Below are 22920 nucleotides of genomic sequence, written 5' to 3'. Positions count from 1 at the left end.
GTACGATTTACTTTAATTACTTTATTTAATGCACCTACTCCGAAGAAATGGGCCCTTCTGCAAAGAAGATCAGAAAATATCCGCCTAAGTTAAATGTCTACTTCAAACAGTGACCTTGAAAGCCCTCAAACAAATTTTCATGTTATACAAAAGTATTATTTGCAACGTATTCGTCCACCGATGCAATTCGAACTGTAAACAATATCCTCTTTCTATCATCATACCTTAAGGAGATATCCAGGTGACTACTACCTTCAGCTAAACCACTTTCATTTGATTGAACTGTAGAAGGGTCGTCCATTAACACCTTGCACTACGATTTCTTTCACAGTTACATTGATTAGCACTTCCACGTCCTCGATAATGCCCCTAATAGAACGAGACAACTTTTGTTTCTTGTATCTCTCTCAATTTACTTTCATTTCCAGATTTTGATAACAGAATAATCAAATTTTATTTCAATTTAGAGAAAGTGAACAGCATCTATATTTAATAGATTCCTTATGACATCGTCAAGAATCCGACTCGTTGCGTTATAGTGCAGAGGGTTAATGTCCCCACCTATGAACAAAGTCTAACATTCTATCGTTCGCCAGCTGATGTGCATACATTTTTTGCTTTCAGAACATCCAGCTGAGACTGACCGTCGCGGAGATAAACGGCGACCAGAACATAAGCACGAAACCATACTCCGTCGGGCACATCATAGTTGGTCCCACGTCGACCGGAAAGGCGCTGGAGCACTGGTCCCAGATGATGATGAAAGTCAGACGTCCGATTTCCATGTGGCATCCGCTCAGAAAGTGAATCCGAACCCTGGCTATCGATCTAAAAACGACGACGATTTAAGGACATTATTGCATGTCCGTTTACGGTTATCGAAGTATACATGGAGAACGGTAATGTTGTCCGACGTTCCGCATAGATACTCTATAGTTTTCTCCCGTGATATAGGCGCAGGAAAGTGCCGTAGCAAGCTTTAGTCGTTGCGTTCGCCTCTATGAAGTAAGGCGGCAGAACGCTCGTTGTCCAATTTCGTTAAAAACGCGTACTCGCGGACACTGGTGAATTTAACAGGGTGCTGATACGTTAAGGCCTCAGAAACCACACGACAGTTTCCATTAGTGTTGTAACTAAGTATTTATAAGTGACTACCCCGTGTCTACGACACTCCACCGTTCTCCTCTATACTCTAACAAGATAGCGGAGGCGTGCTAATCGCTGCGTTTTGCTCGGCAATGAACGCATTAATCTTGACAAGTCGATTGGCGAATTTTGCACACCACCTAAACACTGCGATGATTGCGATTGAAGGATTGTGAAAAATGAGGTGGAACGACGATTGGCGGTATTGATGATGAGTAAGGTAATTTAAGGGAGGGTGATTTTTGTAGAAGTCAACGCGCAATTAAAGGTTCGACACATTTTGTTTGTTTGAGAAATTATGCGCTATAACATGCGCACTGTGAAATGAACGAAAACTAAATGTGAATCGATAAACTGTCCAGACTAGTTCACTTTGATTATCTATTTTTCTAAATTAAATAAGTGATATTTGCGCTCTGATGTTAGGAAAGGAGGTTACCACGATCTGGCGAAAAAGCTAGAGCCTTTCAGACCAGAAAATTAGAAGATCGGAAATTGTAAGAAATTGAAATGAAATTGATCCAAATTCTCAATATGCTTGCGAATCGAAGAAAAATTTCAATCCTTAGAAATCATCGGAAAACTAATGAAAAATTATAATTCTAACATCTTCGTTGCATCTCGCAGCACCGGATCGTAATCGCAAAAACTGATGAAAAGGTCCTTGTTTCCCGATCGAAAACATCGCACGCCTCCCCGAATACTCCTATACACGGTGCAAGCGATATGTTGGAGCTAGAAAAAACGAAAAAAAAAACAACAATAATAACCACACACACATACAACTGATAATCGAACAAATTTAAGATCCATCATCATTTCCAAATAAATGGTAATTATCAATGTCAAACTCGTATCCTATCGTACGTGTACTAAATGGAAATGCATGATATGTTGTGTCGCTTAAATATAAGATTCCAAAACGAAAAAGTAAAAAAACCCAAAAAACAAAAAAGAACGACGACTCTATGATCATGGACACTCTGGCAACGCGTTCGAAAGTCGATGAATTAGGGCACGGAATCGAACATGATCGAACGAGAAGGACAATCGACGTGACGCATGAAACCATTGAGCTGTCGATCATTTCAGACTGATATAACGATATCAAAAAATGCAAAAAAAAAAAAAACAAATCAATCATGGTCAGGCACAAATCGCTATAGGCTCTAAACGGATCTACATCGTCGCTCGTCATTGCGCGTCCCTCCACAAAGAAGGTTCGGATGAATCTTTACAGCGACTGCAAGGTTCCCTATACGAGGCTCAAATATTTATATTAATATTTTATATACGGCCGGCGAACGTCAGGGCCAATGAAGACGACACTCTGATCCTTATTCGTTACGTAATTACCGAAGCTAACGAGCACCGATCGACGAACCAGTCAAAATCCATTTTGCTTTCTTTCCTTCTGTGATGCCAATATTTTCGTTTGTTTCACACAATTACGGTGCATAGTGACTCTCTATACATAGATCCTCACAGTAACCACAAACGATCCTGTTGCAGTTTGCTACCGGCGATTTTGTATTCGTTTCGTATTCATGAAATTCATTTTATGAATATCATCGTTTCAAATTGTGACACGTACTATTTAGAGAATTCACATATTTTCTACCACAATATTTTGTTCACGTTTTATTATAGAATACATTATGTTTAATCGATGTTTAAATAATATAAAGGAATTCGGTAAATTAATTATATTCGTTTTCATTTTTTTTATTAAAGGCGTGTCTTTTTGTCTAAAAGATAAAGTCAGCCCTGCTCAATGTATATTAAATAGCTGCAGTATTCTATGTGTACAAAAATATCATAATCATTTGTCTTTTAATCGAAAGCTAGAATGGAAGGCTTTACGAAATAAACTGTCTTGTATTAAAAAAATATAAATTTTCATTGAAATTGCCAACAGTCGAAAAGACTCTATAGAACCTTTAAAGAATAATTTAAATGTAACTAAGAAAAAACTTTCAACGCTGGTAGCGAAGATGTTAAAAACAGGAAAACAAAAGTTTCTCGTTCATTTCGCGTTGCGTTATTTCATTCCGACATATGAGATCGAACAACGTCGCTCTTCGTTCCTCGAGCCACTAATTACGGTTGCAAAAGGAGAAAACAGAAAAAGGGTTTGAAAAAATAAAACAAAAAAAGAGGGAGGGAGAGAGAGAGAGAGAGAGAGAGAGAAGTGTTCCGACGATTCGCGCGCTATCGAAATAATCGGTGGCGTAGTCGGAGATATTTATGAATGATAGAAGCTCTAATTCAGGGTTTTATCAACATGTAAACATTGTTGTTCTCAAATGGACTGTTAATGTTTGTACAGAGTTTATTAACAACGTGCTCCACAAAGGAGAACACTCTCTTCGAGACGCGGACGATCAATCTCGATCCCCGTTTGTGTTCTTCTAGATCCAGAACGGTTCACGATCGTCTTTCCTTCACTATCGGTATACTTCTTCTTCTGCTACTTCTTCCTCATCAACACGATCTGCCTTCGTATTCCCCGTATATACATACGTACATTAATACATGCGCGATCTCTAATCACCGGGACACCGAGATATTGCCGGCGAGTTTACTCTTCATTCACCCCCATTAAAGCGAAACTTGGACCGGCGCTCGGCGGAACTATACAATCTTCTAACGATGCAGGATCGATGCGAAACTGCTGCCGATTGTTTGTAATGAGAGGTAGTGTTTTATGAAATTCTCGCGTCGACTTGACCCTAGCATTCGCACGGATGCGGTCCCGTTGGACGTTTCTTAGCGTGTGAACGTTGTTATTGACCACTGAGAACACTGTCGCATGAGGAAATTTTCGACGAAGATATTTTCGTATGAAGAATTTCGACTAACGAAATAAGAAAATTAGGCTTCTCTTTAAATCGAGACACGTTTTGGTACCTAGGATATTTTCGCCCTGTATGATTTCTGTCATTTTGTACATGTAAAATTGTGCCTATCTGCTCATACAGGAATTAAATTTTCAGCAGTGTCTCCTAAACACATTTAATTCTTGAGTCACAAGATCAGAAAATGAACTCTTTACACTCGATGCTACGTCAACTTGCGACCTAAAGTCTGTTTCCCGAAAGTAGGTGCCTGAAGTCGTAATGATTGCTCCTATTATTACTTCAGGCTTGAAACATGCGAGCATAGTGGACAGCTATAATGACTTCTGGTATACTTATTTGAGAAACAGAATAGAATATTTCCATTCCACGTGATATTATTTTATGTTATACATATGAAATTGAGACTATTTATCCATGCAACATTTAAATAGTTTTATCGAAGATTTAAAAATAATACTTAACTCATTTTTGCTTCACATTTTAGATCAATAAATTATGTTTCACTTATACAACGTCACGTTCTACAGAAATATAACCTATAACGAGAAAGAAAAGTGTATTGGCAAATCGAACATTTTGAAAGATCAAAAATTGTTTTGAATAATAACACAACAATCTTTAATCGCACTTTGAAGACGTCATTACAGTGCAATGTGTTAGAGAACGACAGAAATTTGGAAATTTGTGTAACTTTACATTCGCATATTTCTTATTTGCGCTTTTTAGGCCTTGTTCCATTCCATCGCTATAATTTGGCGTATTATTTTATTCTACCTTCACGTTTTTTGTAATCAAAAAATTTCTTTACAGTATCTTAGCAATTCATTTCAACAATACTTGACGATCGTATCTGATGAAAAATTTGTATGAACTCAGACTTGTTATTTTTAAAAGTAGTACAAAGTAGACAATTTCGATGTTCTGTGAAGTGCAACTACTTGGACAAATTTAGAATTGCTAGGACAATTTCGGAAAGCAGGCGTCGGAAAATAAGTCGATTTGTTCGAAAAAAGCAGGCGAATTTATTGAACGTTCGGTACAGTGGTCAGAAATCGGAAATTTCGAGTAAATCGCAAGCAACGGGATCGTCCACGCGAATCGAATGAATTAGATAGCCCTTCGGACCTCATAGCCTATTCTATACCTATAAATTTTGTACCTCTTCGTACACGATTATACTTAACTTAAAAAAGAAAATCGATCCTTCGTATACACACGTACACGGGCATACACAGACTCGCAAGTACAGTTACAATGCATACACATACACACACAGACATCGTGTATATAATACATATACATCTATACATTACGATGATATATTATAGATACCATTACGAGAGAATTTTACACTCTATACTATACATTTTTTGTCATAAACGCAGACTACTTGGAATCCATACTTATGAACTTATTCAGGTTTTTTCTATCGCCAACTTACTATGGGACTAATATCGCTGAACTCTCACTAACTCCGTAAATATATTTGTAAATGATCCATCGTGGACGATATGTATCTTTACATCGTTGCGCGCTAAGTGATCCGCGGGGATCGTTCTGATTAATCGAGGCTGCGAGCAATTCCGAAGAATTGCGGCTTCGTCGGTGATCGAAGGGAAAAGAAATTTTGTAAAAATCGATGTTTGAAAGTGGAAATTGGAAACATGATTCTATAAACAAAAATTCTTGTACTCAATTATTCTACGAACAGCGTAACAATTTTAATAAAGTGGGTATTCTGGTTTAGAACTTTTTGAACGAATCAATTTCCTCTATTATGTTTTCTGAAAATATATGTTTCGAAAAACATGTCTGCAAAAAGAATTGTTTCAATTCGTAAAAATAACGAAATGACTGATGTTTTTTTCGAAATCTTACTTCTCGATATGTTTGGCACATTATCTATATGGTACGGTTGTGTTTCTAATAGACTTCAAATTTGGAAAAAATCTTCAGCAGACATATTACCGACAGATCGACCAAAATCTTCAATAAATATCGACTTTTTTCATTTTTAAATACGTCTTAAGGGGAAAAAATGCTTGTCATTGTCAACAACATCAAAAGTGTCGTCATTAGATCACGACATAGCTGCATTCATAATAATGAAAAAAAATCTACCTCATTTTGTAATTTCAAATTGTCAGAACAACTGCAATCGTGGCAGCTAGCGAATCCACCTTTTCCAAACAAATTCTTCTCCAAGTTGCGGTTGACGCGATTTTAATTATTTCCTCTTGAAAAACCAGTATTTCATGCTCCAAGAAGTAGTAAATACGTGTCACGAAACAGTCTTCCGATTTTTTAGAAAAAAATTCCAAAAAGAGGCCTAAAAATGACACTCTAAATCAGTATACCCCTTTGGAAATTCTGAATTACTATGAAGAACTTCGAACTACATATTCTCAAACAAGACTCGCAGCGATGGGAATGGCCTTGAATGGACAAGTACTATCGATCCGATTGTATCTATAATATCTGTTACATGCCGGTGATAATGCGATATACTGCATTTAATGACCTATAATTTTAGGCGAGTCGCCAACCGCACCTGAAACCTATAGATTGTCACACGCAAATTTCGGATACAGATCCCGCTAATAGCGCGTCGATCGAAGTTTAATGGACGACAGTAACGAATGTAACAGCGCGACTATTTTTCTTCACAGGGTGTCCCCAAAAATAAGGTTTACAGGGGAGGATTGAGGAAAGGTTTGGATAAACACATGTTCCTGAACACTGTTATTCTAACATTATTGTAACGAAACGCGTGCATCATTTCCCTGTTACGTATAATTTCGAGCGTTTATGTTTGACATTCAATGCAGACACAGTTGCATAAAAGATCCCAAGATAAGATTTGTTCGTTGTTGTTTTACTCTTCAAATCGATAAATTCTGCTCCGTTTGTAATTAATTCTGCTCCGTTACAATTTACAGAAACTATGTCATGCTACGTGAACAGAGAGGTATGAATTGTTTAGAAGTACGAAAAGAAAGTGATTGAACTTCCACCCTGATAAACGTACCAACGAGAGAATAGATACCATTTTATTAAAATTTCAGTGTTTTAAAGTCCCCTGGGACAAAATCATGACTAAAATGTTTCTATAACATTTACTGTACGTCGATTTATACACACAATACACTTGAAATCAATTAACTACTCAATTTTTTTTACGCCATCATATATTAATCTTAAGACACGAACAGAAAATTAATCAAACCTTTTACAGTATCTAAAAACCAGAAAATAGTTCAAACTTCATCATGCAATATCTGAAACAAGAAAATGGTTGAAATTTCATCCTGAGGATCGCATGGTAGTATACTCCTGGATGAATTTCATGACGATAAAACGCCTAGAAAATATTGATTTACTAAAAATTGCATGTCCCTTTGAGTCTCGTGCCATGTTTTTGGGAACAATTTGTGAAGAACCGCAATCGAAGCCGCGTAATTGAGGCATCGATAGTATCCAGGCGACAAAATGGCCGCCACGAACCGCGACTAATTAAATCGTCCCCGCGACGCACTCTGCGCCCGTGAAATCGTACGTAAATAATACTTAATGTATAATCTGTATACATGTAAGTCGAACGATCATTTAACACTGTTGTAAATCAGCACAAAAATTAATCTTTTATTCTTAATACCTACGAGGTGCGCGCACGCACACCCACGCCCGCGCTCCGAAAATTTCCCCGTAATCAAATCCCATGGGGCCGCGGGTGCTCGCGAGTATGCGTGTGCTCGTGCACATGTTACGATACAGAACACTAATTACGTTTACTGTTGAACTGGAAAAAGAAAACCAAATAATTACATACGGCGTTGGACGAAGACAAGGAGAGAACAATATTGATGAAGTTCGATAGCTTGCTTCTCGTTTACCGAAATTTAGTTTTGTCAGAGGCTAGCTGTAGACGAAATTAAGAAACAGAGAGCGAGAGAGAAAGAGAGAGAGAGAGAGAGAGAGAGAGTGTATGTGCGTGCGTATGTGCGTGTGTGTGTGCGTGTGTGTGCGTGCGTATGTGTGTGTGTGTGAAGAAGAGAGATAGAGAGATAGAGAGATAGAGAGGTAGAGAGAGGCGGAAGAGAAAGAGAGAAAACTAAAGAACAAGTGTATGTGTCGAATGTGCATACGAATGGAAGCAAAAGGAACATAAAGTGATCATCAGCGTGAACAAGAGAGAATGAGATTATGGAAGAGTAGGCAGAGTGCGAGGAAATGTGTGAAAGACAGTGAGAAGTGGAACAAAGAGAAAAAGAAAGGAGGAGAACAGAGTGATGATGACAATAATAATGCTAAGCGATTCGCACCAGAATGATCGCAACTGGTACCGAGGGTTATAGCCCTCGTGATTCATACGTTTAATTGTCGGCTAGCATGTGATTTTTCGATGTTTTTGGTGCACATTGTGCAGGACCTGCTGCAGTGGCAGACCCCAGCCACAAAATCGATACAGGAAGTTCATAGAAATGTGCGCCCTATTTGGCCTTGTTCCCAAATGCTCGGGCTACAGTAATTGCTCGTATTTGCAAACACCGACTCTTATAAATTAACACGATTATCAAGCTTTTTATTATTAATGGTATTACGTAGGTTCGTGAAGTATTACAGGAGTAATAGAAATACGATTTAACTGTTCGCTATTCCTGAACGAATATTTTTAAACGAACTACTAGATGAAGACTTCTGTGCTCAATGAAAATGTTCTGCATCAATTACAAGGAACAGAAGATAAACAGAAACTTGTTTCTTTAGATAGTTTAATAAGTTGCAAATAGTAGTCTTTTAAACTTTTCTAAATCATAAATCTTGAATGATGGGAAAGAGAGAGAAGTATAAAATAATCTTTTGTTATTTAAAGAGTTTGTTTACAACTTTCAGGGCTATATACGCGAGCATAAGGTCGTCAAAATGGCAACATTCATCCTGAAGGAGTACTCATATTTATTTTTGTTGTTTCTACAGGATTGAAAAATTTAATGAACTGAGGACTGCGAGTGTGTTTATTTTATTATGTTTTATAAAGGATGGCCGCTGAGTGTACTTGGAGTATAAAAATGGCCGCAACCTGGAAACAGGGTCAAACAGGAGGGTGCACATTTGCGTGAACTTTCCTCGTTGCTTTTGTATCGGTATGTCATGAAACAGTTTGAATTTATTTTATAAATTAACTGAACGATCGATACGTGGAGATTTCAGATTCTGGATATTCGTGATTTTATTTCGTATATAGTATCTTTTAAACAAAACATTCGCCTAAATATACGGTTCTTATTAATAATTTATTATTCAAAGAGAATACTTTTTATTTGGAATTTTTTTCCTTATTAAACACCTCGTGTAGCGAAGAATAAAATGGGATTAGAATTGGTTAATTTTACATCGAGCTCATAAAAATATTGTTATTGCAGTAAGTAAAATGCTACTGATAACACTTTGCCTACCAGAAGAACATTCACAAAATTTTCTACATGTAAAAGAATCTGAAAAATCATCTTTCAAATAATAATCACAAAAAGGATGATTAGATTACGTATTCTAGATTAGTTTATCAATTCACGCGTAAAATAATTCTTAAAAGATTGATGAAAAAGTTTTTGACTGTGAATAACAGATTTTGAAACATTGTTAAATGCCTGCTGGCAGATATCCTGCTAATTACAAAGTTCGATAGATAGAATTGCAAATTTTTCATAGTTTATTCCGTATGCCAGTCATTGTGGTACGAATCGCAGCGCGTAGCCGTTGCATGAGTGTACGATTCATACAAAAAGTACTATATAAGTTTAAATTGTTTTATATTTTTGTTACGCCTCTCTGTGATATGATAAGGGCACATTCACCTCACCCTGTATATGCATTAATCTTTGTATCTTATTGATTAAGGTGAAACTTTTCGAAGAACAATCCTTGCCAAGCCCTTTCTAATTACATTGTCGGGTTATTGCTCGTGCGTACCATCGGATTGCGATGATCGAACTTCGGGGGTTCGATCGAGGATGTCAAACTGTACATTCGAAAGTCGCAAATACTACTGTACATTAACAGCCTTAAGGGAATTGTTAAAGCGTTTATAGATGACAATGCAACACGGATTGGATCCATTAAAACAACCCAGCAAATTACAATCTCTTTTGCAACAAATTGAACAATCATTGTACAACTCGTCGGCTGCCGAATTACGACTCCAAAAAATTCCATAAAATAATTTAATTAATCAAACCGAAAGTGGAAATATAAGTTCGATCTACCTGTTTAAATTTCTACCGAATATTTTTCAACAAAAAAATTAGTACACATTCGTCGAATACGAGTTAAATTATCCTAAAAATATTGGGAAGAGATCACAAATATTGCCTCATTTTTGTCGTCCAAATCCTAATATTTGTTCATTCGAGTATATCCCAATTCAAATTGATTACTGATTATGGCAGTCGACGACTTAAAAAGAGAATAAAAGTGCTGAAGAAATCAAACCAATTACTGTGAAACAAAACTAATTTTCATAGAGTGTACTAAAAAGTTATTAACGCTGGTTATCTTTATTGCAAACAATACTGTAACAAGATGGAAAGATATTTCTGATTGCAGCTTTAATTGATTCAGTCTGTGAAATACTTTTTTCTAAAGAGAATTGCGAGGGTGAATTATCTGTGTACCATCGAAGAGTTCGATTCATCGTGCGTGTACTTTTAATCCTTCAGTTTCCTGATCTTGGTGTTACGTGTCTATTTAAAAGGATCTAGATTTATTGAATGGGAAAAAAACTAAGAACTACACGAGAAGATTCGTCTAGATTTAAATATTGATTTTAGCAATAGTAACATATCCCTTAAGATAAGGTACGTTCGAGCTTGTGCTTGTGTAAGATATAAAGGTGTATCGTTACACATTACATTGTATTGTATTTAATTATAAACCAATCCAACAAAAGAAGAAACAAACGAACATGCAAACAAACAAACAACAACAACAACCTTACATTAAAATACTGTGAAGAAAATATATTACAAATGGAAACGTTAATCGCTATACAAACGTGTGATAAGCACACGGGAGATCACGTTCTATTAAACTATACATGATCATTGTTAATCATGGTTACGGTTCTATTTACACGATTCGTTTACTGAATAAATTCAAAACACATATATTTGAAGTAACAACGAGCGCTTTCTATTTTTTTATACTTCGCGAGAACCTGGCTCCCTGTCGTCCCGAAATTTTTCGAAATCAATAATCAGTCACTCCTTTTATAAATTATTTACGTTTCTCCTCTGTGCAGGAAATGACTTTTCCGGGACGCCATTTTGGTAATTTTATAAATTCGCTTTGAATTTCATAGATATTTGAAATAAAAATGTTTCTTCAATACATTTTACGAACAAAATACGTTTCTATTTTTATAATAATGCAGAAGAAAAAGTTGCAACAATAAAAATTGATAAGTGCAATGAGATGATGACTCAAGACAGTATGAAATGGTATTCGAATGTCGAGCCACTTCATTCAAAATTGTGGGATTCGAAGATAAATTGCAAATTATGCGGTCAGTGTTTAAAGAGAAATAAATCGCGAGGATATTCTGAATCGTTAAATCGTCTGGATATTTTAGAATTGATGGTGGTCCCACCCAGGTTGCGTGATTTCTTCGAAAATCGTTGAAACGAACACCTCAACTTTTGTCCTAACCTCAAAGAACAATGAACAGATTCGAATACGTCGAAGCACGTTTCCATCCGAATGAAAATCACGTTCGACGTGATATCGGCGTACGATTGTACGATGGCGACAACAAGGTATTGGATATTAGTTATGCGTTTCAAAACGGAACGACACATAACCTATAATTCGTTGACAGACAAACTTTGAAGGTGGTGAGCTGATACTAACGAGTCACAGGTTTCTCTGGGGGAAGCCCGGTGACATATCTCGTGGCCAAACGTGTCTCGCACTGTCTCTTCGTCATATTATATTCTTTGAACAAGAAGTTCCTAGTCCATTTTCCTTTGGACGTTGTAAAAAGCTTATCATGCACCTATCTGAAGCTCCGAACAGTATGTGTAATTTATATTTTACATCCAAACATTTGATTAAAACATTCTTTGATAATCTTTCATACTTATAGATAAAATGCCTGGTCCACTAGATGGTAGTATTCACAATTATATCAAATTATCTTTTAAAGAAGGCTTGGATCCTACCTTTGTTACCCATTTGTCTGATACTATTATGAGACAAGTTTGGGAATTCGCACCCATTATGCCAGCAAATAATTACAATCCTAATACTCAGAATAGCAGCAATACTCCAAAACTGCTTCCACAAATAAAGACCAGAACTGGCATCATAGGGATAGAGAGAAGTCTTCAAGAGCAACAAAAAGCTACAGATGAAAGTATATCGATGGCTTTCCAAGATCTCAGGAAGCTTATGGAAATGGCCAAAGATATGGTTTCCATTTCGAAAACCATCTCAGCAAAAATACGGGTGACTCTCAACAGCTACTTTATAAAGTTGGCATATATAATCAAAGACCATTGCAGGAGAGACAAGGAGACATCACGGAGGATGAAACAGTCAGATTTAAATCTTACTTAATGAGTCTTGGCATCGATGACCCTGTGACTCGAGATGCCTATAGAAGCAGCAATGAATATTTCAAGCAATTGGCTAAGCAATTGGCAGATATCTTGGAAGAACCTATTAAAGTCAATACACGTAATAATCATTGTAAATCAAGATCAACCAATGTATAGTGTAATTAAGAAATTTTATTTTATAGGAAGTTGGGGGAATGATGACATTAACAGACGTTTATTGTCGCGTGAACAGAGCTAGAGGCTTGGAACTTTTGTCCCCAGAAGACTTATTAAATTCCAGCAGGCAATTAGCGCCTTTAGGCCTCCCCGTGGTACTGAGAATTTTTGATAGCGGAGTTATGGTTCTTCAAGTTCGATCTCATAACGATAGCGCTATAGCTGATCTAATAGCAGATTTGGTAAGTACTTTATCAGATGAATTTTTTCAAAGAATATAACTTAATCGTTCCATACAGATAAAAGAAAGAGGATCGTTAACGGCAGAAGAGCTTGCTCAATCAGATGGTATATCAGTCCTTTTAGCACGTGAGAGATTATTAGTCGCGGAGAAACATGGAAAGGCGTGCAGAGACGATACAATCGAAGCTTTAAGATTTTATCCGAATTTATTTTTAGAGAGAGACGACTAACGACAATTCTCTCGCCATTGCATTATTATAGAAACAACGTTACTCTTTAAGCAGATGTACTTTGCCCACGGCATAGAATCCATTATAAAAAGAAGTTCATATATTTTTTGTGCCTTTACATTTTACATAAAAAAAGAAAAATATTTAATATTTTCAAAAATACACATAGCGTATTAATTTGCAGATACAAAATTTATTGCCTATAAGTTGAAATCGATATTTGTTGCAATCGTGTCATGATCATCATTCAGATTAAAATAAATTTGCAAGAAATAGACTGCAAATGTTGATGCAGTTATCAAATTTCACAGATCTGTTCGCAGAAACAGAATTCTATTAGGATCAAAACGAAACATAAACCTTGAGAATATTCAGCAAATTTTTTAATCGAGCCAACTTTAGTCTAATAATAAAAACAAAAATTTGATAAATGTGTATAAAAATGCTTTTGAACGATGATTGTACTAACATAAGGTTACCACTATGTAATTGCTAAATATCCTACAAAAATATCTGTGTATCGATAATTATGTATAAACATTTGTAAATAAACGATGTTAAAATTTTCGCTTACATAAAAATTGTTTAAAAAATCACTTTCTCGAAGGATTAATAACAGTACAATCGTTGCAACACCTCTTGTTATTATTGTCAAAGTCAGTTTTATTTGTATCATATGCATAATTTTAAATGAACAATGGTAACTGTGTTTTTACTTAAATCTATTTTAAGTTCCCATTTATTACGTGGAATACACATACAATTACGCTTGAAAACATAATAATTAATTTATTAGTTTTGTATCAAAACTTCGTAATTCCTAAACGGGATCTCTTTTCCTTCGTAGGGAATATAAAGTACGCCGTGAGATCTTTGTATCTGAAATGAACAAGAAGGTCAATATTATTAATGAATCCCCATTACTTAATATGCCATTACATAAAATTCTATTCTTGCAATCATTTCAGTAAACCATATAAATACTTATTGTAGACTCTCGAATGGCACCAATGATTAGATAAACGATATTAGCTTCCATTAATTAATCCCTGTTACGATAATGCATGTGTTTCATGAAATGCGACCAATGAAACAACGCTCAGTAAACAGAGGAATGTAAAATATAAAGTGTCCCAGCATCGGCGTTACAACCGAGAAAGGAGTAATCCTATATCAAAAAACAAATCGAAATAACTAAGTCGTAAATATTCAAAGTCGATTTTCATGACAACGAAGCCTCAACTGAAAAAATAGTATTTTTTATTTTCAATTTGTCACCCCCTGGTCGGTTGTATCACCGATGCTTCTTCCACGAGAGTTATTACGTTTCTGTCATTTTGGGAAAACCGTCCGAAAGATTAAAATTAAATAAATATGATTTAAAAAACAATATTGTTTTAACCACTATTCATCTGACCTTTCCACTACACGGAACGCCCCTGTGAAATGTGCGACCAATATAAAGCACCTCCCCATCCATTGTCCTTCCACCCTCGACTGCACCTTCTGGGACGTAGCCGTTTGCAGAGTGAACCCACTTAAAGTCAGCCGGCATCAAAATCTACTCAAGAAAAAGGACACTGACAAAATCTGTGTGTAAAACTTTGTTGAAAAAAGCTATTTCATAGCCGCTAATTGGAGCACCACATAAATTTCTCAATAGCTAAATAAATCATGAAAAGATTAACAATTCTGTAAATTAATCGTAAGTGGGCTGGAGTAAAAGAATCCGTCGCAACTACTTTAACATATCAACAGGAATGGCTAAATCTTCTTAAGCCTTTCAGGATGAAAACTAATGACGTTAGGACTAGGGATGCTCATAAAAGATCGATCTTTCAAAGATTAGCTCTAGATCGACATCCCTAATTAGGACTACGCATACATTCTGCACGTTTGCAAACAAACAATTGAATTGTTTACATAACAGAAGATTGGTATAGAGTCTTCTTTGTTACTGGATGCATGAGAAAAACATTATTATTGTCCGCAAAGGAATTATAATTATAAGTGTGCGAGAACAGAACGGAAATAAAACGTGTCTTCTTTTCTTGAATACGGTCATAATTTTAATATCTTTTTATTTCTGTTGTTGAAGTTTACTAATTGTCTATTTTATTTAACTTGATAACTTATAAAATTAAACGGAATTAATATACTAGAAAATTAAAATGTGTATAGTTTCATATTAAATTCTCGGGTAAAAATAATGAATCTCTCTTCGTGTGTTAATAACAATAATTGCAACTCAATTGCAACGATAATTCCAGTTGTTGGAAACGGGTTTTCGCTAGTCGATTGTGTACTAAGTACGGCGATGTGTCGTTTCGCAGTAGTAATAGTATAGTAGTAATAAATAGTAATAGTAATAGTAATAAATAGTAAATAGTAATAGTAGTAATAGTATAGGATATAGGAAATCGAATATTTTTGAGAAACCCCAACATTTTCAGGATCTCGTCCCGCACACCTCTAATTATAATATAATTATTAGTATTGTAATTGTTGATCCGGAATTTTTGTCTTTTTGTTACTGTCTGATGTATAATGGTATATAATCTAACAAATACAGTAAATTTAGTGGAAATAATGCTGTTATAGGAACAGCTTTAAAACTTGAAACTCCAACGATCAAGGTGCTCCAGAATAATTTTTGCAGGTAAAAAAAATGTAGACTTAATTTCTAAATTGAAAACGACATAAATTGCAAACTGAATTATTAATGTTTACTTCGAAATCGTGTTTCATATGCTCCTCTCCAGCATGACAAACGTAAGCAACACCATGTTCCGGCTTGACCTTTGCTGGTAGCATGTCACCATGATGGAAAGCACGACCAACAACGAGATTTCTACCATCTAAATCATTGCCAACCGAGATCATTCCTGGCACCGTGTAACGGGCACCCGTAAACTTCACCCACTTGTATCCTATGATAAACATTGACGTCACCGTTAAATCCCTGATAGTTAATTACAGTATATGCATACCCTATCTTCACAGTCCTCCTGTGACAAAACATTATACAGCTCTAATATTCACTCGAAAATATAAATGTAGTTGTTGAGACTTATGTACCATAACATTTTCATTCTACAAATGAAAAAATGCTTTATGCAATGCAATTTAAAAAAAGGCAATTCACAAAATATGTATATACTGCTATGGAATCTTATATTGATTAAAGGGACAGATTTGCAGTTAAACATTCAATCAATTCTTCTCGTCACTGCTTGTACGATAATTTAAGACCTAAAACATTCGTTAAAGTGAATGGTTTCACATTTCAAGAAGGAACACACCTACAGCGATAAGATTAATTGATTGAGTCATGATAACGATAACGTTCATATTGCCACATTTCTAAAAATATAAACTTTTCTTCTTGACACTGGTTCATTTTCGTTTCTTTTATAAAAACTACTTATCCCGACATTCTTGCGCTATTTTCATTCTACTCTACAAGACTATTTGACATTCATAAACGATGATAATATACACATTTTTATTATTAAATATCGCATTATTAATTGCGTTAAATAATGAAGTAACTTTCGTAATAATCGAGAAATTACGCTATTGATAGTAGAGCAACCGAAATCGAATTAGCAATGAACTGTTAACACTGTCCACAAAGAAGTTTTTAGTATCCGCCAATGAAAAGCGACGCAATTAATTTACGAATAAACGCAATAGCATAGTAAATGCAATTGCAATATTATAATCGTATCACGAATCTAAGTGCTCACCTGTCATTTTTATATCCGAAGTAAATCGACAACCAATATTCAAATTGAACGCGCGTCCGTTCACTTCGTCGATCGAATCGTGAATCTATCGAACACACGGCTCCCCAATGACCGGTCGTTTTACGATCTTCTTTCAGGAAAGTAGGAGTGGGAGAATTACTCATCTGCGTCTGATACATGAGTGAAAGCATAGCGGAATGTTGAGAGGAATTAATTTATATAAATTCATTAGAGAAATTAATTTATTTAAATTTATAGTAAAAATAGGAATGTGCTATCTCCACAGATAGATGAAAGACTTCACAAATGGGATTGGATGATGCCAATAGATTCCATTGGCAACTTTTTTACTTATCCTCTAGCAAACCAGTCGAACTAACGTCTCAAAAAGATTCAAGTCATTTGGACCAATTTGAAAATGTTATTCCGTGTGAAAAACTATCAATCTGCTTCCTGCGGTGAATATACCTAGTTTTCTCTCTTCGATAAAGTAATATCTTATCATCGAAAAAGTATCGTGTGTTAGCCATTCGTGATAGCGAGCGTGCAATAATTGGACGAAACATTTTGCAGATTGTAGAAAAAGAAAAAGTAACAAATAAATGAGATTATCGTTTCATGGCTTTTGTTTTATCACTTCAGATAATCAAGTGAACTTCATCCATGCGTATTATTTTCATAAAGAGTACCGAGTTCATTGTTTATCCATTTAGTGAAAAATAGTAATACATAAGTAATTATGACTTGATACATTGTATGCTAGAACATGATTTTATTAAGAAAATTGTAAAAGCTAAAGCATTGATTGAAATAGTGGTTTTCTCATCAATTATTAACAATCAGTAATCGTGACCCATGATCTATATTGATGATTTCTCTTTACAAAGTATTGAATGCATCAGAAAATTAGTCATCGTATTTACGAGAAAATTGATTTCGTGATAAGTTAATATTACTCGAATGGTTTAGTAGAAAGATGATTCAGTAAATATTGAAGAAATCCTGTTTGTCAAATCGGGGCGTAGATCTTAAATCAATTACATGTATGTGACTACATACAGTGTATATGTAGAGGTTCTACGATAATAAATTTCTTCTTAAACCCAATTGATTCTATCCTAAAGCGCAATCTTTCAGCTCTAATTTGACCTCTCAAGAGTTACAAAATTCCTACGATAATGCATTTTAAATTCCATTTGAAGTATTTACTCAAAATGAAGTGGCGCTACTGGTAGCACCTCTGGTGCTACCTGGTGGTGGTATTTTTAAGTTCGGTTAAGGGGTCTAATTAGTGACCTCAAATTTATTGATAGAAATCAACGTTTTATCAAATCAGATGAAGCTACCATCTTATTAGACAAAATTTAGTTTGTAGGGTTTTGTATGAATAAACTAATTGATTCTAATATTTTAAGTCCACACATAATATAATTAAGAACGTAATACTCTTGATTGAAATATTTTGATGTTAGATTATTAAACTAATAAATAAATTATTCTCATAGAATTGTGTTCACTCTTAGAAGATTTATTATCAATTGATTACTCATTTTGGAAGTAACAATAATACATAGTTGAATTAATATTTAGAAGGTAGTAAAAATTTCATTAACATAATTCATTGACTTAATCAATATTAAAACTTCGATAAAAAAAAGTTATGTTTGTTTTGTATACAATGTTTTCAGTTGGGGAACAAGTTCGTAGCGTTTTTATCAAGCAATTTGAAGGCGATTTTCTTTGTTGTTTCCGTTAAGCTCATGAGGCACCCAGGCTCCCAATTTTTCGGCAAATCCCATTGAATGAAGATGATTGAGAATCGTTTTATGATCGCAGTTCATTTTTTCGGCCAATTCACGACTTGTTTGGTGACCGTCCTCCTTCAAAAATGCTTTGAGACGCTCTTCGTCGAATTCGGAAGGTCTTCCGCTGCGGGACATGTCGTCGACGTCAAAATCGCCGTTTTTGAACTTCGCAAACCATTTCCGTGCTGTAGACGCGCCTATGACACCTTCTCCGTATACATTGCAAATGTCCCGGGCTGCTTCAGCAGCTTTTTGGCCTCGATGAAAAGCGAAGAAGAGAAGGTGTCGAAAATGTTGCTTTTTACCTCCTGGATATTCCATTTCTAAGCCTCAAAAGTAATAAAAAATTAAATTACTCAAAAAGATGATTAGCACAGTTTTGTAGAGCAGAAAGAACTCTATCGAATGAATATTATACACTTTGTCAAACAGCAAAAAATCGTTGTAAAATAAAAGAAAATATAAAAACGCTACGAACTTATTCCCTAACCTAATATTTCATTCACTAACAGCACGATCGTCTATGTATATTTTCTAAGTTCGTGATTTATTTGGTCACACTAATTACATGAATAAACACTTGGAGCAGCACTATGTCGGAAGCACCAAAATCGTGGGCATGAGTACTGTCAAGTACATACATTATATGTGGACATAGTTCATCAACAAACGTCGACGAAAGAACATTTTTGTTACGCATGAAGTTTACTTTTACGTTAACCGACATCGATTTATTTTATTAGTGTGCCTACTGTACCTTAAGGACAATGTCTTATCAATTATATCGAAATACAACATTAGGTAATACATTACAAGAAAGCCTCGATGAATTAATTCAGGTATGCTAACATTAAATTGTCCAGTAGTCAGGTTAGAGTTTTCGGTGAATAAGCACTAGATATAAATAATAATATGTTAATGTTTATGTAAAATAGATGACGATACATAATAATGGTGCATGATTATTGTGTACGGTTACGTGTAAACTTACGAAAATATTTTTAACAATGTATTTAGTTTTCCTTCTTGGTACTTAATCATGCAGTTCTATTCACCAACATTTGCAATACTGACAAGAACTAAAAAAATTTTATTTTAAATTATGTAATATGATCTTATAGTATGGACAAATCACACCACAGTTAGCAATTAAAGTGTTATTGCAATTTGATAAGGCAATCAATCAAGCACTTGCAACCAGGGTTAAATCAAGACTTTCATTTAAGGTATGTACCTTTAACTGTACATATCTGTGTGTAATTATATAAAATCTGTTCTTACTATTATTACCACATTAATGTTACAAAATTTTTAGGCTGGCAAATTAAATACATACAGATTTTGTGACAATGTATGGACTTTTATGTTAAATGATGTTGAATTTCGTGAAGTTCAAGAGGTTGCGATAGTCGATAAAGTTAAAATTGTTGCCTGTGATGGTAAAGGTGAGTAGAATACTATATGATCAGTTCAGAATTGAAGCAAATAATACGAAGTTTTTTTATCCTTTTTCAGCATTGGATGCAGATACTGCAACAAAGCGATAATATTATTTCCTTTCATAATTAAATATATTTACATTTATTATATCACTAATAAAAAGGTACTAGCCATACAGGAACCTTACAATAGACAATATAAGCAAAATACAATATATTTAATATAGGTATGTAATTATTATTCAGTTTCCCACAGTCATAAATTTTATCATACAACAGTTCTAATCATAATACTGTATTAAAATTAAAAACATAAAGTTTACTTGATTTTATCAGAATGTAGCATTAGTTTTATTTTTATATTGTATTTGGTAATTAATAGACTTTACGTATCATACTGTATGTAGAACAAATTATCTTCAAAGGACAGACAAGTATATTATGTGATATAATCCTTTTATATGGTCCAATTTATTATTCCAAAGATGTAAATAACTCTATAAATGAGACTGCAAAGTTTATTAAGATATTTGAATAAGTGATACAAAATGGCATTAAGCTTATATATGAACATAATGATTCATTACAATGTAACTTTGTACTATGAATATAAATCTTGAATAGTAAAAAAATTTGTTTTACTACTTATAATAATTTAGACATAAGTGGATATAAGATGTTAATACTAAGGAGCAATGTACCTATACTTCTGAACGCTCTTACAATTGGTTGTCTAAGACGTTTATTTTGTCGTGTATATTTTAATGTATAACATACAAATGCATCCATAATGTATTGCCCATCTAAGAAGAAACAAGGCAGAACATTAACAACAGTTAGTCCTGCAGAGAACATCGTAATATACTTGCAAAGGATCACCACGGTTTCTGGTAATTTAGGGTTTAAAAATGTATATTTAGGTATCCAATCAGATACATCAACTGTGTGATATATATCTGCTGGAAGACCAAAAAATAAAACATCCTTTCCTTCTCTTCTTCGTATTTGAACAATCTACAATTTATGTACGATCATAGTATCATCATCTAGTTCAGGAATAAAATAAATAAGTTTGCAAGCTTTACTTACCTTACTAACATTATCGAGAGAAGGCTTTAAACAATGAGTATCATGAAATACACATTGATTACTTGCGTGGCAATAATTTTGTGATTGATTAGTTATAATTCTAACTGGAAGACAAGAATGTGGAGGTAAATGAAGAGGGGCTGCTTGTGGACCCTCAATGTACTCAAAACATAAACTTCCACTAGCTTCACTGTCTGATGTACAACAATTTACAACACCATTAGCTTTTGGTCTAGATGGAATTGACTCATCATATTCCTGTATTAAACATACAAAATCAACAACTCTAATGACTGAAATAAATAATACAAAACGATATTCTTACCTGAATAAGTGATTGTTTAACACAATATCCTAGAGCAGGCTGACTTGTTGTGTTTAAAATACAATCAGTCCAGTCTTCGCTATGTCTTACATAGCAGTCATTGATTTTGTATATTATATCCTGCTCTGAAAGTCCTGCAGGGCCTAATAAAGATGAATTCTAAGAAAAAATTTTAATGATAAGAAAGTATTACAAGAATAAAAGAATAGATATACAAAGATACTCCACTTACTGGTAGAATAGTTTTTACATACACTCCATTACCATATAGATAGAAAGGTGCCCATAGCCATGTAGAAGACATCAAAATAGTTGCAGTCACTGTTGTAAGTACAACATTATGCCAGATACCTGCGCATGTAACTCGTAATTGATTTTTTATTGGTAATGAACGAAGTTGAACAATACTTAAATATACGTAAGCCACAGGTATTATGAAAATAACCAATATTCCTACACCAAATACTTGGACACCTTCCCTTGCAGCAGCCAATGCATGTCCTAATTCATGAACAATACAACATAATACTAATGTAAAAATAAAATATCCAACCTCGCTAAGAGGCATATTTATACCAGGTAACTGAAAACAAGTATATCAAATAAATAAATTAAATAAATAACTATATGATTTCTGATTAAACAAACATTTACCATTGGTTCTAAAGTAAGATCATTATTAATGTTATTATTATCATGTGTTGGGCCATATATTTTCATCCATATATTGAAAGTCATCTTTAAGATTGCAATCGTACATAGGGGTAGAAGAATAATAGTAACAATAACCCCTGCATTGAACCAAGCACTCCAAAATTTGGAATATGTAATTCCCCATTTTCTTATTCTACGATTTAATGATGTTGTCATCCAATTTATCCTTAAAACTTGAACTTCTATCCCACTGTTTTTCAAAAAGTAAATGTATGGATAGTGTGAGCATGTCTGAAAGATAGAGAATAACATTTCAGATGATGTTTATAAATGAGACACTTTCTGACTGTCCATGCAAAAATCATTTTTAATGTTATTGATTTGTTTTTAACAATGTATACCTTAAAAATTAGGTCAAAAAAGAATAACAAACAGTGAATGAGACCTATCGTAATCAGTATACTTAAAGCATCCATTTCCCACGCCTGTATCACAGAGTACTACATACAGAGGCGAAATTCCTTTAGGAGTATGTACAATCAGCAGGACTTCGGATGTATACATACATACAACTATTTACACTTATGTATGTGTGTACAATATATTTA

General features: G+C 34.5%; 5 protein-coding genes across 12 annotated transcripts in view; 3 read left to right on the top strand and 2 right to left on the bottom strand.

The window, feature by feature from the left end:
* LOC143258981 (uncharacterized) overlaps nt 1–11185 on the top strand; it is a 135006-nt gene extending 123821 nt beyond the window's left edge. For all 5 annotated transcript variants that reach the window (XM_076519653.1, XM_076519657.1, XM_076519656.1 and 2 more), the window contains one exon: nt 625–11185. In XM_076519653.1, coding sequence (XP_076375768.1) covers nt 625–807 — 183 coding nt within the window. In that variant the 3' untranslated portion in view covers nt 808–11185. The remainder of the gene's footprint in view (nt 1–624) is intronic.
* Nucleotides 11186–11321: 136 nt separating this feature from the next.
* On the top strand, nt 11322–13832 carry Vps36 (vacuolar protein sorting 36). Of its 2 annotated transcripts, XM_076519662.1 has the most exons (7): nt 11322–11568; nt 11635–11818; nt 11881–12076; nt 12148–12509; nt 12566–12730; nt 12805–13020; nt 13078–13832. In XM_076519662.1, the coding sequence occupies exons 2-7, from the start codon at nt 11723–11725 to the stop codon at nt 13249–13251; spliced, it is 1209 nt and encodes a 402-aa protein (XP_076375777.1). In that variant the 5' UTR covers nt 11322–11568; nt 11635–11722; the 3' UTR covers nt 13252–13832. The 2 variants fall into 2 exon arrangements, with proteins under 2 accessions (XP_076375777.1, XP_076375776.1); XM_076519661.1 differs by having other exon boundaries at nt 11322–11818.
* A 140-nt stretch (nt 13833–13972) lies between these two features.
* Nucleotides 13973–17156, bottom strand: LOC143258984 (natterin-4-like). Of its 2 annotated transcripts, XM_076519664.1 has the most exons (4): nt 17001–17156; nt 15982–16181; nt 14669–14812; nt 13973–14130 (listed from the first exon to the last, which is right to left on the bottom strand). In XM_076519664.1, the coding sequence occupies exons 1-4, from the start codon at nt 17005–17007 to the stop codon at nt 14044–14046; spliced, it is 438 nt and encodes a 145-aa protein (XP_076375779.1). In that variant the 5' UTR covers nt 17008–17156; the 3' UTR covers nt 13973–14043. The 2 variants fall into 2 exon arrangements, with proteins under 2 accessions (XP_076375779.1, XP_076375778.1); XM_076519663.1 differs by lacking the exon at nt 17001–17156 and having other exon boundaries at nt 15982–16209.
* Nucleotides 17157–18507: 1351 nt separating this feature from the next.
* Nucleotides 18508–22905, bottom strand: S2P (membrane-bound transcription factor site-2 protease). Of its 2 annotated transcripts, none has more exons than XM_076519659.1 (7): nt 22714–22905; nt 22313–22603; nt 21891–22241; nt 21659–21817; nt 21334–21591; nt 19296–21258; nt 18508–19134 (listed from the first exon to the last, which is right to left on the bottom strand). In XM_076519659.1, exons 1-6 carry the CDS (start codon nt 22786–22788, stop codon nt 20890–20892), a joined length of 1503 nt encoding a protein of 500 aa, XP_076375774.1. In that variant the 5' UTR covers nt 22789–22905; the 3' UTR covers nt 18508–19134; nt 19296–20889. The 2 variants fall into 2 exon arrangements, with proteins under 2 accessions (XP_076375774.1, XP_076375775.1); XM_076519660.1 differs by having other exon boundaries at nt 19797–21258.
* Nucleotides 19504–20470, top strand: TfIIA-S (general transcription factor IIA subunit 2). The gene is made up of 4 exons (XM_076519665.1): nt 19504–19644; nt 19927–20031; nt 20121–20250; nt 20321–20470. The coding sequence occupies exons 1-4, from the start codon at nt 19573–19575 to the stop codon at nt 20350–20352; spliced, it is 339 nt and encodes a 112-aa protein (XP_076375780.1). The 5' UTR covers nt 19504–19572; the 3' UTR covers nt 20353–20470.
* Nucleotides 22906–22920: the final 15 nt, after the last annotated feature.

The sequence above is a fragment of the Megalopta genalis genome, chromosome 3, assembly GCF_051020955.1.
Source record: "Megalopta genalis isolate 19385.01 chromosome 3, iyMegGena1_principal, whole genome shotgun sequence".
In the NCBI taxonomy this organism is placed as follows: Eukaryota; Metazoa; Arthropoda; class Insecta; order Hymenoptera; family Halictidae; genus Megalopta; species Megalopta genalis.
Note: the sequence above shows the minus strand (reverse complement) of the source record. Positions and strands in the feature narration are given on the sequence as shown.